Consider the following 18,847-nt stretch of genomic DNA (forward strand, 5'->3'; position numbering starts at 1 on the left):
CTGCCATTCGACCGGAGCTTGCTTCTCTGTTGCGGGACGAGCGCCGTGGAGCCGGTCCTTGACGGTGTCTGCGGTTCACCGCGTCAGGAGAGCTCGTCCGCGACTCTCGGTGAGGGAATGGACCGGCACGGGGGTTGTGTCCATGAGGGAAAGGAGCAGGATTCGGAACCTACATGAGGTAGGGAGTGAGGCCAGTAGAACCGGCGACCCTCCTAGGGGGCTTCCTTCCGGGCTCTGTGTTGGAGACCTGAGACCCAAGGAAGAACCGGCGCGGTGGTCGGCTTTGTCTTTCTTATTTTCCTTTTTAAGCTTAGATTTCTCGGATTTCACACCACTCCTTATACGCGATGATGTTTTTGTGCGCTTTTACGCAATCCCTATGGATGAATGATATATTTTTGACCTCATTAGGCAGCCTGATGTTAGAGGATAAAGAAACCATTTATTTCGAGTTCAGGTCAAGACTCGGTCTCTCATATCATGTGTGCCATTAAGAAAGTTATTTTTCTTGGCTCCTTATCAACAGGAAACGAAAAATTGGACATAAAAATAGTTAACTCCAAATCTACCTTCAGGATTGGTGTGTGATAAAATACATGTAAAGTAAAAGTAGCTCCTAGGCACAAGGAAAGTGCAGAGTGTTACCGTTCACAGTGCTCATGATGTCGATAAAGTTTGTGGGTGTAATTGGTAGTTTGTTTCCTGTTCTTCCAAATCGTTAATAAAACAATGCAAGATTAGGTCCGTTAGATTTCTGTGGCTACTGATAACTTGTTTCTCAAAGTTCTGTATGAACATTTACTTTTTCGTGTTAACTGAATTCAAGAGAACTATGAACTATTAAAAGTCCATAGATAATCCCAAAGCTTTCTATTCTAAATCTTTCGTTTCACCCAAAAGGTAAAGCAGAATAAATTAGGGGAGGGATCCACTTGGGTTTCCCTTTCCTTCATATCTGTGGGCTTTGAGGGACCTGGGAATGGTTTGAAAAATCACTGTGCTAGATTAATCTCAAAGGCCTATTCAGGCTCTAAAGTTCAAGCAGACACTCCTAAATTTCCCCCTTACCCTGTTTCAATACATTGATCAGGTTTTGGGTTTGGTTTTTTTTTTTCTTTCTTTCTTTTTTTTAGAGGAAAAAGAAAATTTGCCTTAATTACCTTACTGTATATTTGTTTTTCCGAGCCGTATCTTAAGTCCTCTTTCGTGGAGCCATTTAGGAGCCTTTGTTTAATTGTCGTGTATACAAGTGTGTTATCCTACCAAGAACGTTTTGTTTTTGTTTTTATTTTTGTTTTTGAAGGCAGGGACTAAGTCTAACATTTCTTTTTTTTTTTTAATTTAAACTTATTTTATTTATTTATTTATTTGTTTAATTGAAGTACACTCAGTTACAATGTGTCAATTTCTGGTGTACAGTACAATGTCCCAATCATGCACCTACATACGTATATTCATCTAACATTTCTTTTATGTTCTTTTGTAGTCTAGTGCAAAGTAAGTCATGGGAATGTTGAAATGAATATAGATAATTAAAATATGAGAAGGGAAAGAGAATTAACATTTGTGGAATACCATGTCAGTGGAACTTGTGTTCCTGTTTAATCCTTCTAATGAAAAACACTGAAATAGGTCATCTTATCCCCATTTTACAGGTGAGAAGCCTGAGGCTCAAAGAGGTCCAGTAACTTTAGATTTTGGTTTTAGATTGTCTCTTAAAAACTTAACTATTTTCACTATACCACATTGCCTTCATAGTAAAATTTCTCATCAGCAACATAATTGCATATGCTACAAAGAAGAATACTTTTAATGCAATTCCACTGCGCTGGTATATAAATAAGGTTACTTATGGTTTCTGCCTTTAGCTTTCAGTAACTGAATTGTCAGCTAAATATAGACATGAAAGATAGTATTCTGCTCTTTAGTGTGTGTCCCAGTGCCTACGAGAGACTAAAATACATTAAGTGCTGAATAAAATAACCTTACTGAATGAATGAACCCTGAATTCTTTGAACCAAGGAAAGTATGGAAAACAGAGTAATAGTTCTCCCAAAAGATGTCCATGTCCCAATCCCTGGAACCTGTGAATACATTATATTACATGGCAAGAGAGAATTAAGGTCACTAATCAGCTAACCTTAAAATAGGGAGTTTATCCTGGGTTATCTGATAGGCCCATTGTAATTACAAGAGTTTTTTAAAAATGGAAGAGGGAGACCCAAGAGTCAGTGTCAGAGCAATGCAGTATGACACAGGCTTGACCGCTTGTTGCAGGTTTTGAAGATGAAAGGGCAACCTGTAAAAACTGGAGAAGTCAGGAAAACAGATTCTCTTCTAGAGCCTCTAGAAAAAATACAACCCTACAGACACTTTGATTTTTGGACTTCTAAACCACAGAACTCTAAGATGATAAATTTGTGTTGTTTTATGACACCAAGTTTGTGGTAATTCATTACAGCAGCAGTAGGAAAATTACACAGAAAGGGGAGCCAAATGATGACTAGCCTCTGAAGTACTCTGGTTGGTGGTTTGGTGCTTTAACTTAAATGAGAGTATGATGTAAGTGAAACTTCGTTAAGTACAGTGATAGGTACTCAGCAAAGCTGCCTAGATATCCAGTGTTTCCCTACTGCTCTGCTTCTCCTGGCATCAGTCCTCAAGCTGTAAATACACAGCTAAGTTCTGTGATATTGCTGTATAGCAGCAGTCTTAGCTAAACTGCCCTCAAACTTCCCTGCTAGAATAGAAGTAATTAAACATTTATTTCATGGTGCTTCCTTGCTGGAATGTTGTCTAAATGCAATGCAGATTAGCAGGAAAAGCTCTTCAGTGTACATTTTTAAAATAAAGTTTCAAGTTTTTAAAGATAAAACGTACTGGAACACCATCAGGGTAGACTTTACATTTGACAAGTTATGGTAAATGCTGTGTAAATGTAATAGTCTGTTTTCTGTTAATTGTCTATTTAACAAGGGAGAACTCTGAAATTTTTGTTGGGGTACCACAACTTTAAACTCATGCTTCAGCCTTTTAGCAAAGTAGAAATATGTATGTCAGCCTGCCTGGGTTCAAAGCTTAGCTCTTCTCTTTGGTAGCAGTGTAAACTTGTGTAGAAACTTTGTAGTAGTAATAACTGGTATTTATAAGTCATTTAATCCTTTTAACAATCCTATATTTAGATACTTCCATTTTAGACATGAGGAAATAGACACAAAAGTTTAAGTAACTTGCTTATTAAGTAAAAGATCCCTGTTTCAAATCCTAGCAGTTAGATTCTTGAGTCCATGCTGTTAACTATTCTGCCATACTTGCCACTCTGTATTTTTGTTTGTAAATTGGATATAATAATACTAACATCATAGAATTGTTTTGAAGATACAAGTTAATTCACATAAAGCTCTTAGAACAGTGCCTGACCTACAGACAGTGTTTCGTAAATGTTAGCTTATAGCTATTATGGTTGCTTGAGTTTTTTTGAGCCCTGGATTTTTACTGATGTGCTTTAGTAGCTGAAAGAAAGGGAACATCAAAGCAGATACTCCTTATTCCTGCTTTTCCTAGCAAAGCCCTTGTATATCTTTTATATGTTTAGTACTTTAAATTGCTCTTAGCTTGGTAAAAATTATATTACCAGAGGGAGAAAAGATGTCTGGAAAACACTACTCTAGTTCTTATCCTTGTTTTACAGATAGGAAACTTGAGAGAGAGAGAGAGAGAAAAGACATTTTTACTAGCTTAAAACAATGTAGTTTTTTCCTGCAGAGAGTGTTATATGAAAGATACTCATCTGAGAAACCAAAGAGTTTATCAGACATTTCCGAGGGTAGATTTAAAGGATTCATTAGGGGGTTGTTGATTTATTTTTTAAAAATTTACTCTTTACCTGGGTAGGAACATGGTTCAGAATTCAAAAAGTACATTCTCAAAAAGCTAAAAATAGAATTACTATATGACCCAGCAATTCCATTCCTGGGTGTATAGCCCCCCCGCAAAAAAACATTAATTCAAAAAGATGCATGCACCCCAATTTTCATAGCAGCATTATTTTCAATTGCCAACACATGGAAACAACCTAAGTGTCCATCAACAGATGAATGGATAAACAAGTTTTATATATGAGTGTGTGTGTGTGTGTAATATCTATATATAGTGGAATACTACCCAGCCATAAAAAATAACAAAATTTTGCCATGCACAGCAACATTGATGGACTTGGAGGGCATTATGCTAAATGAAAGAAGTCAGACAGAGAAGGACAAATATTGTATGATATTACTTATATGTGGAATCTAAAAAATACAACAAACTAGTAAATATAACAAAAAACAAGAAGCCTTGTAGGTATAGAGAAAAGCTAGTGGTTACCAGTGGGAGAGGGCGGGGCAATAAAGGGGTAGAGGAGTGAGAGATCCACACTATTGGGTATAAGATAGGCTCAAGGATGTATTGTACAACACAAGGAATATAGCCAATATTTTGTACTAACTGTAAATGGAAAGTAACTTTTAAAATTTGTGTTAAAATTTTTTTTAAAAAAATTTTAAAAAAGAATTCAAAAAGTACAAGATACCACTCTCCCTCTTTCCCTGCCCCCACAAGAACCCATTTTCTCTCCCTGAAGGCAAACTATTATCAATTTTTGTATATCCTTCAAAATAGTTACCTTTTTACAAACAAATTGGATAGATTTCCCCTTTTTTACACAAATGACAGCTTGCCATATATGTTGTTCTGCACTTCATTTTTGTTTTGTTTTTTACTTAGTATATATTGGAGGTTTTTCCTCATTAATATGGAGAGAGCTTCTGGGATTGTTTTGTTTTTTCAAACAGCTGCGTGGTGTTCCATTGTATGGATATGCTGTTTATCCACTGTGGACAGATATTTAGGTTCTTTCCATTTTTTAAATATTAGAAACAGTGTTGCAGTTGAATAATTCTATATACATAGGGACCTCTGTGTATTTAATCACTATAAAAATGGTTTTCCTTGGGTCTCATAAAAACTGCTTTTTTAATATGGACACCTTACTGAAGTTTGGACAGTTTTATTACATAAACAATATTAATATTGCTAATTGTTGTTAATAACATTAATGAAATAAAAATCAAAAAAGTACCTGCAACATTAACACCATAATAGATAAGATTGTTTTGTGTATATCTTTTTTCTTTAAGTCATTATCTTTATGGGTCCCTACTTCAGAACCGTAATCTAAATGTATAATTGGCTTGAGATCAATATAGGTATGTCACTCAGCCCTAAAATTCTAGGGTGTTAAGCCAGGGTATGTACACTTAACATGCCTTTTGTGAAGCCTTTAGAGACCCACCTCTCAGATGTTTCACCAGTCTAGAGTCGATTTGTTGAGGAATTTTCTAGGTTTGTTGAGAATTATCCAGAATATTCTCTAGCCTAGGAAGCAGTCATAGTCCCTTCCATTCCCTTCTTTCTTTGCTTTCCCCATTAGAAGGTTGTAAATTGCACCATCACTTGCTCCTGTGTCGTTTGGAGACTAAATGTGTATTGTTTCTAGCAAAAACACCTAGTGTTGGAACACTGAGAGCTTGGAGACATGTATACTGTTGAAGTTTGTCATTTTCAGTCCGCTTTAGAGAAACTCCTTTACTTCTGTATCCCTAATGCTGTTCTAGAAATCCAAATTTGGGGAAATAGTTATTATGAGGATTATTTTTAAAATGCAGCATCACAAATTCTGTTTTTTTCTGACTGAAATTGTGAAAACAGTGACATTGGTCTTCATGAGCTAAATTTTTCCTATAGGACTCAAGATTCAGAATAATCTTTCTTAACCCTGGCATTATTGAAATTTGGGGCTGGGTAGTTCTTTGTTGTGGGAGCTCTCCTGTGCACTGCAGAATGTTTAGCAGAATCCCCGGCCTCTATTCACTAGATAGCCAGTAGCACCACTCCCCTAAGTTGTGACCACCAAAAAAGCTACCAGACATTGCCAGATGTCCCCTGGGGGCAAAATTGCCCCAGCTGAAAAGCTCTGTTTTAGAAAAAGAATTAATGATCATCAAGAAATTAGTCTAATTTCAAAAAAAAAAAAAAGAAATTAGTCTAATTTCAATAGAGAAAAAGTCATGGCAGACTAATATCCTTTTTTGTCAGAATTTCTAGAATGGTAAATCAAAATAATGCCATTATGTATCATATCTTCATTCAAGTAAGACATTTGACAGTCTCATCATGACTTTTTGGAGAAGTACATACTAAATGTTTAATTGGTTGAATAACTATACCCAAAGACTACATGTTACCTAAGTGGGTTGAAATTCCCTTAACCATTGACATCTGTGCAGTCTTTCTCACTTTTAGCTGCACACTGCAATCAGCGGGGGAATTTTAACATATACCTATGTCTGAGTCTCACTAACAGAGATTGTGATTTAATTGGTCTGAGATACAGTCTGGGCATCAGAAGTTTTAGTTATATCCAGGTGATTGTAATGTGTAGCCAACATTGAGAACCACTGATCTGGGCTATGCTGCAGAAGTCAAGTAACTATATCCTGTTAAATTGTTACTTGAATGAGATCACTGAGGATATAGTTTTCAGATTTTTAATTTTCACACAATTTTTAAAGGGTAGGTAACTTGTTGGTGATTAATTCAGAAAAACATCCAGCTCTCCATAAGTGGGATCCTGCATTGGATCCTGAAACAGAAAGAGGACATTATCACAAAAGTTGGAGGCATCCAAATAAAGTCTGTGGTTTAGTTAACAGTATTGTAACAAGGTTACTTTCTTAATTTTGATAATTGTACTTGGTTGTGTAAGATGTTAACATTAGGGGAAGCTGGATGAAGGGTGTAAGAAAGCCCTTTGTACTATCTTTGCAGTTCTTTTAGTCTAAATTTTTTTTTTAATAAAAGCTAAGAAACTATTACAAATGGTTACCATTTGCAACACTTATCTGTGTGATTCAAGGTTTGTTATACTGGGCATACAAAATATAAGCTGAATTTCCCTTGATGCTGAAATTGATATGAAACTATAACTCTATCCCATAATTTCTGATTTAGAATTTTATCAAAACAACTTTTAGTTCTCATTGGTTAACTTTATAACAAAATGTTAAAAATTGTGAACCTTCAAAAACTTATTAATAAAGAAGACTAAACTAAAATAAGGTTCAAATTAATAAAAATGAATTTTAATAATTCACTTATTCTTAGCCAAGATTAAAATCAACGAATAGCTACACAAATAGAGTGTTGAAACCACCTTGGAAGAAATATGGTATAGTGATGAGAAATGTTGGCTCTGAAGTCCAATAATTACATTTAGCTCCAAGCTTGTCCATTTTTTTTAACAGTACAGTGGTTTCCAAATGTCAGAAAAATTGATTTTGCAGATCCTCCCATAAAGAGGTAAAATCTGCTTCTTCCCACCTTTTGAATCTGGGTTGGCTTATATGGTCTGAAATAGAATGTGACAGACTGTGCTGGTTCTGAGCCAGGTCTGAAGAGATCATTTTTAGCTCCCTTGGGCCTTCACTACTGCTGTGACAAGTCCAAGCCACACTTTGAAGAGGATGAGAGACAATGTAGAGCAGAATCAGTCATCCCAGCTGAGGCCAACCTCAGATCCATGAGGATGCCCTTCAGAGATAGCGAGATATGGCGCAGAGCAAAAGAGCTAGCCAGCCTATACCTATAGACATGTGAGCAATAATGGTTATTGTTTTAAGCCACTGAGTTTTGGGGTGGTTTATTATGTAGCACCAGCTGATAAAATGCTTCAAAGGATGCTGTGATGATAAAATAACATAAAGCATATAATGTACATTCGTACATTGGCATATAGTAGTTAGTGCGTGTTAGCTTCTGCTATTGCTGTTATTTTAATATGGCTAAAAAGCAACATTTTTTACTAGCTGCTTTATTGAGAGTCACATACCATAAAACTCAATATCTTTAAAGTATACAATTCAGTGAGTTTTTAGCATGCTCACAGAGATGTGTAACCATTACCACTATCTAATTTTAGAACATTTTCATCACCCCAAAAAGAACCTATCAGTAATCAGTCTTCATTCTCCCCTCTCTCAGCCTCTGACAGCCACTAATCTAATTTTCTGTCTCAACAGATTTGCCTATTATTGAGATTTCATATAATTAGAATTACATTACATGTGGTCCTTTGTGATAGACTTCTTTCTTTGTGTTTAAAGATTCATCCATGTTGTACCATGTATTAGAACTTCATTTCTTTTTATTACTGATTAATATTCCATTGAATGGCTATACCATTTTTAAAAATTCATTCATCAGTTGATGGACATTAGGATTATTTCTGCATTTTGGCTATTGTAAATAATGCTGCTGTGAGCATTTGTGCACAAATTTTTGTGTGTACATATTTTCATTTCTCTTGGGTATATAACTAGGAGTAGAATTGCTGGGTCATTTGGTAACTCCCATGTTTAAACTTTTGAGGAAATGCTAAACATTTCCAAAGTGAATGCACCATTTTACAATCCCAGCAGCAATGTATGAGGAATTCAGTTTTTCTACATCCTCCCCCAACACTTGTTATTGTCTGTTCTTTTTTATTTTAGCTATCCTTGTGAGTGTGAAGTGGTATCACATTGCATTTTCCTAATGACTAATGGTGTTGAGCATCTTTTCACGTGCTTATTGGCCACTGTATATCTTCTTTGGAGAAACGTCTGTTAAAATTTGTTGCCCATTTTTGAGTTACCTTGTCTTTTTATTAAGTTGTAAAGAGTTCTTTATGTATTATGGATACAAATCCTTTATCAGATATATAATTTGCAAATATTTTCTCCCATTCTATGGGTTAACTTTTACTTCCTTGGTAGTATCCTTTGAAGCAGAAGTTTTTAATTTTGATGAAGTCCCAGTATCTATTTTTATGTTTGTCAATTGAGCTTTTGGCGTCATTAAGAAACCATTGCCTAATCCAAGGTCTCAGAGATTTACTCCTGTGTTTTCTTCTAAGAGTTTTATGGTTTTAGTACTATCATTTAGGTCTGTGATCTATTTTGAGTTAATTTTTATATTTGATATGAGGTAGGGGTCAGTTCATTCTTATACATGTGGATATCTTCTTGTCCCAGCACCATTTGTTGAAAAGACTCTTCTTTCCCCCATTGAACTATCTTGGCACCCACGTTAAAAATCAGCTGACTGTGATGTAAGAGTTTATTACTGAATTCTCAACTTGGTTCCATTGATCTGTAGATATATGAATCAGACATATTTGATCTATAGGCATATGCTAATACCACATTGTCTTGATTACTATAGCTTTGTAGTCAGTTTTGAAATCAGGAATATAAGCCCTCCAACTTTGTTCTTTTTTTTAAGGTTATATGGGCTATTCTGAGTCCATCACATTTTCATATGAATTTTGAAATCAACTTCAAAATTTCCTTAAAAAATAAGAGTTGTAGCTGGTCACAAATGGGAAAGGACAGTATTGGAGGAGGCAGGGAGTTGAGATAGTTGAAATAGGAGAAGACTGAGAAGAACTGATGTTAAGAAAATGGAGCTGGTCAGAGATGGTGGTGTTGGGTGCCAGGTGATGGTAGGTATCAGGTGATATTGAGTACCAAGTGGAGATCAATGCTGGGTGGTGGTGGCCACTGGGTGGTTGTGTTGGTATTTACCAAGACCACCCCTTTGGTTCCCTAGGAGCACTCAGAAGTCAGCACATTATACTTATGGCTATGATTTATTACAGCAGAAGTATACAGAGCAAAATCAGCAAAGAGAAAAGACACATTGGGCAAAATCTGGAGGAAACCAGGTATAAGCTTCCAAGAGTCCTTTCCCAGTAGAATCACACAGGACACAGTTAATTCCTTCCACGAAAAGTTGTGACAACACATAAAATGTTGCCACCCAGGGATGCTTAATAGAGTCTCAGTGCCTGGGGTTTTTATTGGGGCTGGTTATGTAGTCATATCTGTCTAACATGTGCTAAAATTTCAGACTCCCAAAAGGAAAGTAGATGTTTAATGTAAACCATGTTGTTTATATAAGTAGCTTAGGCACAGTGGCCCACTCTTACCAATTCTGGGAATGATGGGAACTCTCCTGAAATCCAAGTTCCCAGACACTGGTTAAGGGGCAACCTTGCAACCAGGCCTTTCTAAGGATAGCAGTCTTAGGCCTGCTCTTTTAGCTCTTTTCTGCACAGTTGGATTAGGCAGCAGCTGGTGGTGGTGGGCGTTGAATGGTGTTAGACAGCAGTGGAGGCAATGTAAGACAGATAAAGAACAGGGGACAGAGGGGACCTCACCTCTGCCTGGGGCCTAGCGGAGCTTCATCTTCAGGCCTGGGCACATGCTCACAGCCACTGCCTTACTCCACAGCAGCAGCCCTCCACTAGCATCCAGGAGAATATTGTCAATAGTATTTTGCAACAGAGAAGTTCCAAGGGTTCCAAGGCCAAATAAATTTGGATTAAAATGAAGTCTTTTTACTATAGTTTTTCCCAAAGCCTTTAAATAAGCTAATATGTACATATTGTAATTATTCAAGAAATATATAGCTATATGGCATTCTCAAATTTCTTTGGCCAGAGAGCATTGGTGCATTTTATGACTAGTTAATATTCTCGAAGTCATTTTGGAACTGCTGCTCTAGACTTAGAAACACAGCAAAGGAGCCCTGGAATCCCACATGTAAATGGGAGGCAGGCCAGTAGAGACCATGCTGGTCTTGTTCACCACTGTATACTCTGTGTCACGTGGGCATGTGGGAAGCACATCACACACTTCTTGAATAACTGAATTAAGGAATGTGTTGGCATCTTTATTAAAAAGTAAACTTGAAAACTAAAAGGAGATGGAATTCAAAGGAGTTTGTGTCATCTCTTAACAGTACTGTAAGTTCTGTTGGTTTAGGGACTGTAACATCTTTGTTCACCATCTTATTCACAGGCCCTGGCACACAATAGGTGCTCAGTAACTGTTGAATAAATGAGCAACTCTTTTGTTGTAGCTGTTACTGTTAAATGAACTACTGCAACACTGTTGTCGCTGCTGCTTTAAAGGTTTTGAATACAAGAAAGGTGAAAATTATTAGCCAAAAATGAAGTAATTACCTGGAGATCTGATTTGGTTATGCTATCACTACTGAATACTGAGAGTTGCATTTAAGTACTTTAAATGTTTTTTAGCTCCCACTTGATTAGGGTTTTTTTTTAATTAAACAGTTCCACCATGTAAATGAATAAATATAACATACATTGTTTAAAAATAATAAAACAAATATTCATATACCCATTATCAAGCATTTGAAATAGATCATTACCAATTTCTTTGTGTGCCCTGCTGCAGTCTTATCCCTTTACCTCTTCCCTAAGGGTGAGCATTATTCTAAATGCTGCTCTTGCCTTTCTTTTTCAGTTTTACTACATACATGTATATGCCCCAAATAATGAAATTAGTACTTATGTGTTTGAGTTTTATATAAATTATATCATGCTGTACATTATAGTTTTCACTCAGTTAGTTTTTGAGTTTCATCTGTCATACATGTAACTGCAGTTTATTCTTTTTCCTTCTGGATGGTGTTCCATTGTATGACCATATCTCTGTTTATCCACTCTTCTCCTAATGGACATTTGGGCTTTTCACAGTTTCTGATAATTCATACTTTACTACTGTGAATATTGTGACACATATTTCCCAGTGTACATGTATAAGTGTTTTTCTAGAATAAATACCAAGGAGCAGAATACCTGGGTCATAGACATGTACATTTTCAACTTTAATGTCATAATTTAATGCTAATGTCATATTTATTTTCCAAGATACTTGTATTTATAGTTCCACTGACAGTGTATGAAGGTTCCCAGTGCTTTATAGCCTCTTGAACATTTGCTATTGTCTTTTTCATTTTTCCCAGTGTGATGGTTGTCAGTGGTATCTCAGTGTGGTGGTTTTAGTTTACATTTCCCTTATTTGTAATAAGGATGAATATCTTTTCATGGGTTTACCAGCCATTTGTATTTCCTTTTTTGTGAAATGTCTGTTTGTGTCTTCTGCTCATTTTTTAAAAAATCAATTTATAGGCATTCTTTATTTTTCCTAGATACTGATCCATTATGCAAATATCTTTTCCCAGCTGTGGCTCACCTTTTCATTTTTTTTTTTTTAAGAGTGCAGGGATAATGCTGAAAGGAATGACAAAGCTTATCTCCAGGGTTCATAAGGTAAGTCCTAAACAACTTGAATGCTTTGTGCAAACTCTGTGGATTTCTTTTTTGGATTCATTGTACCCAGAATAAAATGCTCTGGAGAACTTCAGCTGACTAGTGCTTTAATTTACAAGTTTACGCTCAAAAGAACAGTCACAATTCCATTCCTCTGCCCATACACTTCACTTCCAAGTGCCCTAACAGGTCACATAACAGGTCTTAGTAGATTAGTTGTGCTTGAGGATTTACCCTGTCTCAGGAGAATTAACATTTTAAAAAATATATAAATAAGCTTAATTGCAATTATCTTTATTAACTTTTATTATTCTCTAGTTGGGTTAATGATTATCATCCCTTAATGAAATACTTAAAAGGAAAATAAGTTGCTAATATCTGATAGTTGATTAAAATAACAAAATCATAAGTAAGAAAGACCATTCTGTCACTTTCCTTTATTTTCTCATTTGCTTAGCAAATAGTTTTTTGGTGCTTTCCGTGTGGCAGGAACTCAGGATTCTAAGATAACTCATTTCATGAATAGTGATTACTATTTGTTGGGCATTCATTATGTTGCAGGCACTGTGCTGAGTGCTTTATTTCTCTTAATCTTCATGACCAACCCTTGAAGTAGACAGTATCTTCATTTCACAGATGCAGAAATTGAGGATTAGAAAAGCTAAGTAACTAACCTAAGGTAGCACGCTGTGATGTTGTCGAGCCTAGACTAGATGCCAGGTCTGTTTGACTGCAGAGTTTGTGGCCTTAACCACTGTGCTGTGTTGCATTTTATGGTCCATGTTCTTAGGACCTCAAAGTCCAGTAGTGGAATCATGAATAAATGATTGTCATAGTATGATGCTGTTACAGCACCCAGGAGAAGCACCTGTCCTGGATTAGTAGGGTCCAGAGGGAATCCTCCCAGAGTTAAGTCCTGAAGGATAAGAAATGAGCCAGAAGGGCTTTTATTCACATCGATCTGATCATTTAATTACAGATTAGATTTCCTAGAAAAGGAGCCCTTCCTCCTATAGGATTCATCTTTTTTCCAGGGATTCACGATAAACCTACGTACATAAAATAACCCATCATTATAACATAAAATGAAAAGTAAAGATCAACAAAGGGATGGATTCTGGCCCCAACTAATTACAGTAAAAGGCAACAATTTCCTCTTCCTTAGTAGCAGACAAGAAAGAACTGAGTCCAAACTGCAGGGAAATGTCAGTGAGGAGAATTTTGTGCTGTTTGTAGATTGGTTTGTAGTAACTTTGATTGGCTCATGAATGCTGTTCTTTCAGGAACTGCATGATTTTCATTCTGTAACCGTGCAGAGGCAGTTGTACATATGGTTGTTTTCCCTAGAAACAAGAGACTAGCTGATGCAATATATAACACTAAGAAGTAAGGAATCCATTTTGCTAGCTTCTGATTTGATGCAAAAAACATTTAACTAGAAAGTCATAGGTTTCTTGTAGAAATAGCACCACCTTGTGGCCCTTGAATATCTTTAATTTTCCACTTGACTGCTACTTTTTTTAGAGACGATGCTTTCTCTGGCAGTAGAATTGAGAAACTTGTATCAGTAGTAGGATGTATTGTTCAGATTGCTATGCTGAGTAACACGCCTTAAATTCTCATTGGCTTAACTCAGCAGGTGATACTGTTTGTGTTGTGTATATATATTTTATTTTGTTCTTGTTGCTATATTTTCAGAATGGTTTACAGGCAAATGTGGGAGGAGGTAGACACAAGAAGGTTTATCATCTTGGGTTGCCATCTTAGCATGTAGATTCTAAGATTGCCGCATCAGGGGGAAGAAAGAGAATATATATCCACTTTTAACTGGTTCTAACTAGAATTGACCCACATTATTTCCGTTTGTAGTTCATTAGCCAGAACGAATCATGTGACTCCAATCTCTGTAAAGAGGCTGGGAAATAAAGAATATTTGGATATTTGATAAGCATTGCCATCTCTGCATACTCAGAGTTGGAGCAACTGTATTACTTTACCTGATTACTTTGTATTAAGTATGCAGATTCTGGTTCAGAAGTTTTTATGTGCAGCTCACTGAATTGCATGTAGTACAGTTCACTCTCACTTAGCTCGATGCCTTACATACTCCCCCATCACGTGTCTCTTAAGAAAGATGTTTTATTTCAGGGCACAAGTATGAAGTATTTGTGGTGTGTTAGGTACTCAGAGAAGGAGATTTATAAAACTTGATCCCTTCTCCTCCAAGTGTGTGTGGCCTAGGATGGGATTCAAACTTGTGTATAAGATAACATGATATAATTAAAAGGATAGATTTTGGAATCTGACAACTTAGATTTGAATTCTGGTTTCATTGCGTACCAACTCTGACCTTAGGCAAAATTATTTAACTTCCCTGAACCTTGGTATCCCCCATCCTAAAACAGGCATAATATTCTACCTGTCTTCTAGGATTCTTGGCTCAAAAATAATGCATATATAATGCTATATTGCCTAGCATCTTATGGGTACTCAATTAACAAAGGCCATAAATGTAATTCAAGGCAGAGTAAAAATGGCATGCAATACAAAGAAAATGCTATCGACAGAGAAAGAAAGATAATTACTTTTGCCTGGAGATGTCTGGCAAATCTTCACAGAGGATATGACACTTGAGATGAGCCTTAAAAGATGGGTAAGATTGAAATAGGGAGAGAGGGAAGTTGGTGTAGAATGAGAAGTATAAAGACATGAAAGTGAATAACGTGTCAGCATGGTGGTTTGGCTGAAATATAGAGTTTATAAAGGAATGGGACTAGAAAGATAGGTTGGACTCATAGCAGCAGCCTTGATTATCATGCTAAGAACTTTGAGACCTTTTTTTGACATTAGAAGGGAACCATCCAAGCTTTCTTATTAGCTGAAGGCTAAACCTATTTGGGAGGACAAATCTTTTGGACTGAAAGATAAAGTTAAAGATTTAGAGGTAAAGATACCAGTTAAAAAGTTGTTATGGAGTTTAAGATCTTGTTAAATGGGTATAAGTGTTATGAGAGGTAGTACAAAAATGATACATATTTTCTGTACTCATGAAGCTGCTTGGTGAAACTGAATATAAAAGTAGGCAGCTTTTATATTACCTGTTGACTTGGCAAGCAATTCCCTTATTACAGCTGTGTCTCACACCCCTGTTCTCCTAATTCTGCTGGCTTCATACTCTAACCTTTCTCTTGCAGCTGGCATCTTTCGCTTCCACACAAGCTCTGTTATCCTTAAACTCTGGGGGTTCTCCGGTTAGCATTTTCTCAGATTTGTCTCCTGAAATTTCATCCTCTCCCCCAACCCTTCCCCAGTTCAGAAGTTTCCATATGCAGTTCACTGACTTGCCTATAGAGCAATTTATTTTCACTTAGCTGGATGCTTTACACATTCCCTCATTACGTATCCTTAATGAAAGATTCTCTATTCCAGAGAACGGCCAGCAAGAATATTGCTGTGGGGAGTGTAATTATACCTATCAAATAGGAACACTGCACTAATCCCCTAATAACTGAGGTGACAAGGATTACCTGACAGCTGGGAACTGTATAGTACTGGCCACCATTTATCACTGGGCAAGAGCATTAAGTGAAGTTTCCTGAGTTAGGTTGTTAATGGCTGAGCTATACTCCTGAACAGTCTCTCTAACAGAATTGTTTCCGTATGGGACAGAGCACAGACATAGCAATGCAGGCTGGAACAGATTTAGAGTATGAATAATATGAGTGGACTTAGAGAATTATAAATAATAACAAAGATTCATTTTATATAAAACTAAAATGCATGTTAGTGATTTTTCTGTTACAGATACGGCTTAAAATCTCAGTGTTGTAGTAAGCATAAAAAACCTAATAATTTCAAAACACTGAAATGGTTTCTTTTATATAGTTGGACCCTGGACGTGTTTTGCACATGGGGACCCAGGCACCCCAAAGCCTTGCTGCTCACCTAGATAACCAGGTTCCAGCTGAGAGTCCCAGAGCTATTTCCCGTACCAGTGAAAATGATCCGGTGAGTTGCTAATGTGTATATGGATTGGATTTTTTTCTGGGCTTATCATTTGTGTTGCCTGTGACATTTTACATGTCAGGAAAACTGAAACCCAAAGAAGCTAAGCAGATTTACATGTATCAGACAGAGTACCTCAGATAGCATTCTTGAACCCAGGTCTTCCCCATCCCTAGTACTGTGGTAATATAACTCAAGAAGGTCAGTCCACTTCTGTTCTGATTTAATCCCTACTATTGAACTCACTCCATGCCAAGGGTTTTATTTGGCATAGAGTAGGTACATAGTAAATACTTAAGTAAGTCAATTCCTTAGAAATTAAATTTAGTAGTTGTTATTGATCTTACTGTATGGTGAGTTGGCAGACTTTTTCTTCAGGGACGAGATAGTAAATATTTTAGGCATATAAGCCGAAGTGGTCTTTGTCACAACTACTTAGCTCTGCCATAAACCAATGGGTGTGGCAGTGTTCCAGTAAAATGTTATTTACAGAAATGGGTAGCCAGCCATAGACAATGAACCATAGTATGGAGAATCCTAAAGAAATCAGTCTGCTTCAGGTTCCATAGGGCTAGAGGTTGATTTCTTTTTCCCCAGTATTACTGTTGCCTCTCATAAATGAAATGAGTTATGTGATCTGTGCTTAAATGTGAAGGGAACCCATAGCTTTTTTCTCCCTTTTTGTCCCTACCCCTGCCCTCTGAGTTGCTCCATCTTAATATATGCTGTCTGTGTGGAAGGGGGAAAAATAACTCGTTACCCAAACACCATCTCAGCAGGGTGTGTTTTATTTATGTCTTTAGCCTTCACCTACTTTCACAAGCACAAAATGAAATAGAATAAGTGAATGAAGTCATTGAAGTGCCTTTTTGCTTTCCCTGTAATTGTAGTCCCTTTATCTGCCAGTTCCTCTGGGGTTTCTATGGAAACAGCGGCATGCAGATGATCTTGTCACATGACTGGAGCATCCCTATACACAGCACAGAAGAATCCAGATGGCAAGAATTGTCTCTGCTACCTCCACATCTAGGGTTTACGTTGCTGAGCAACTGGCTTCATCATTTAGGCCAACATCAGCTTTATATATGCACTGTGGAATTTTGGGACAATGAGCATTTTTTTTGTCTAAGATAAGAAATGAAAGATGTCTTTCCCAGCTCTGAGAGAGAAGTGTTTCTTCAGTATGGTCTAGATGGCCCTTTCTACTTTTTCAAAATCTTTGTCACTCTATCCATTATACCAGTTTGCATTTTTATCTCATAGGCCAAGCATGGGGAGCAGCATGAGGGTCAGCACTACAGCATACCCCTCCAGGATCTGAAGACTGTATTTCCCCATGGCTTGCCTTCTCGCTTTGTAATGCAGGTGCTCAAAACAGGGGAGGGAATTGGAGGGAGCTCATAATACAAGCTGTTGATAGCAGAGGGGTGGGATTAAATTAGTAGAAAACTATGAAAGATTTAACTTGAATCTTTAAAAAAAAACCCATAAATTCAGCTATTGATTATCTCTTGTGAATAGTGCTTTTACTATAATTATTTTAAGTAAATGCTTATCTGCAGGTAACCACTTTAAATCCTTTTTGGAGCCAGGCAAAATCTTAAGTAAATGAACAATATCCCACTCTTTTCCTTGTGTTCCCCAACTGATATCTAGAAACTTCAGCCTTCAAATAATTGATAAAAATTAATTTAATACTTCCCTTAGTAAAATATCATGAAAACAGTTTGTATGTATAGAAAAGCAAAAACATAATATATTCCTGAGTCAAACAGAAATATTTGGATTAGATGCATCATTCATTGTTCTTTTCCAGTCTCATGGATTTTCAGAAAATGTAGTTCTGTGGTCATAACTTCAACTCAAAGAGTGTGATCTTGGGTTTGCTTTATAGCCGTTGAAAGATTTCATAATTAACTACAAGCATAGTTTATGGTATAATTGGTTCTTTTGATTAATTCCTGCTCAATTATTTTCAGCCTCAGAAATTATTCCTTATTGAAATATGAAACTAGACTGTGCAGGTGATTTTTAGCTTAGGAGCCAGAGGATGTCATTTCTTCAGTGTGCTTTATTTCAAGAAGTTAGATGAGACACCTGTAAGGGAGCTAACACTAGACCACAGACAGCCTTGTCATCAAAAATTTCGTAAAATTTGGAAATAGGACACAACCAGAAGAAATAGTCTGTAATGGTACTCTAAACTGTTTTTTTTCTTTCTTTCTTTCTTTTTCAGTGGTGGGGGAGGGTAATTAGGCTTATTTACTTATTTATTTTTTATGGAGGTACTGGGGATTGAACCCAGGACGTTGTGCATGCTAAGCATGCACTCTACCACTGAGCTGTACCCTCCCCCTTGGTACTCTAAACTGTTCTAAGACAGTACAATCTCTAGCTTCCTGGTTTTGAGGGCCTAAATTTATTTCAAGTTGTTTTCTGAATGGCCTAACCACCAGTGCTTTGGAGGGAATTACTCATACATTCTTTCCATAATTTCCTATGTGAAGACCAACCCCCTCACCATTGTTGGTGCATTTTAGTACTGTCATATTGTCTCATATGGCATTTCTGTTTTAATATCTATCATGTTTTTGAAGGTTTCACTTTCCATTAAGTTTGGAT

The 18,847-nt window shown here is 36.7% G+C and overlaps 1 protein-coding gene across 3 annotated transcripts in view; it reads left to right on the forward strand.

Annotated features, from left to right (window-relative positions):
* DAP3 (death associated protein 3) overlaps window positions 1–18,847 on the forward strand; it is a 27,192-nt gene continuing 8,345 nt past the window's right edge. Inside the window, exons 1-4 of one of the 3 annotated variants that reach the window (XM_031436120.2) lie at window positions 8–109; window positions 12,167–12,220; window positions 16,106–16,228; window positions 17,489–17,590. In XM_031436120.2, coding sequence (XP_031291980.1) covers window positions 12,179–12,220; window positions 16,106–16,228; window positions 17,489–17,590 — 267 coding nt within the window. In that variant the 5' untranslated portion in view covers window positions 8–109; window positions 12,167–12,178. Of the gene's footprint in view, window positions 179–12,166; window positions 12,221–16,105; window positions 16,229–17,488; window positions 17,591–18,847 lie in introns of all 3 variants that reach the window. The other 2 variants (XM_031436119.2, XM_064477830.1) reach the window with 2 other exon arrangements.

Source organism: Camelus dromedarius, chromosome 23, assembly GCF_036321535.1.
Source record: "Camelus dromedarius isolate mCamDro1 chromosome 23, mCamDro1.pat, whole genome shotgun sequence".
In the NCBI taxonomy this organism is placed as follows: Eukaryota; Metazoa; Chordata; class Mammalia; order Artiodactyla; family Camelidae; genus Camelus; species Camelus dromedarius.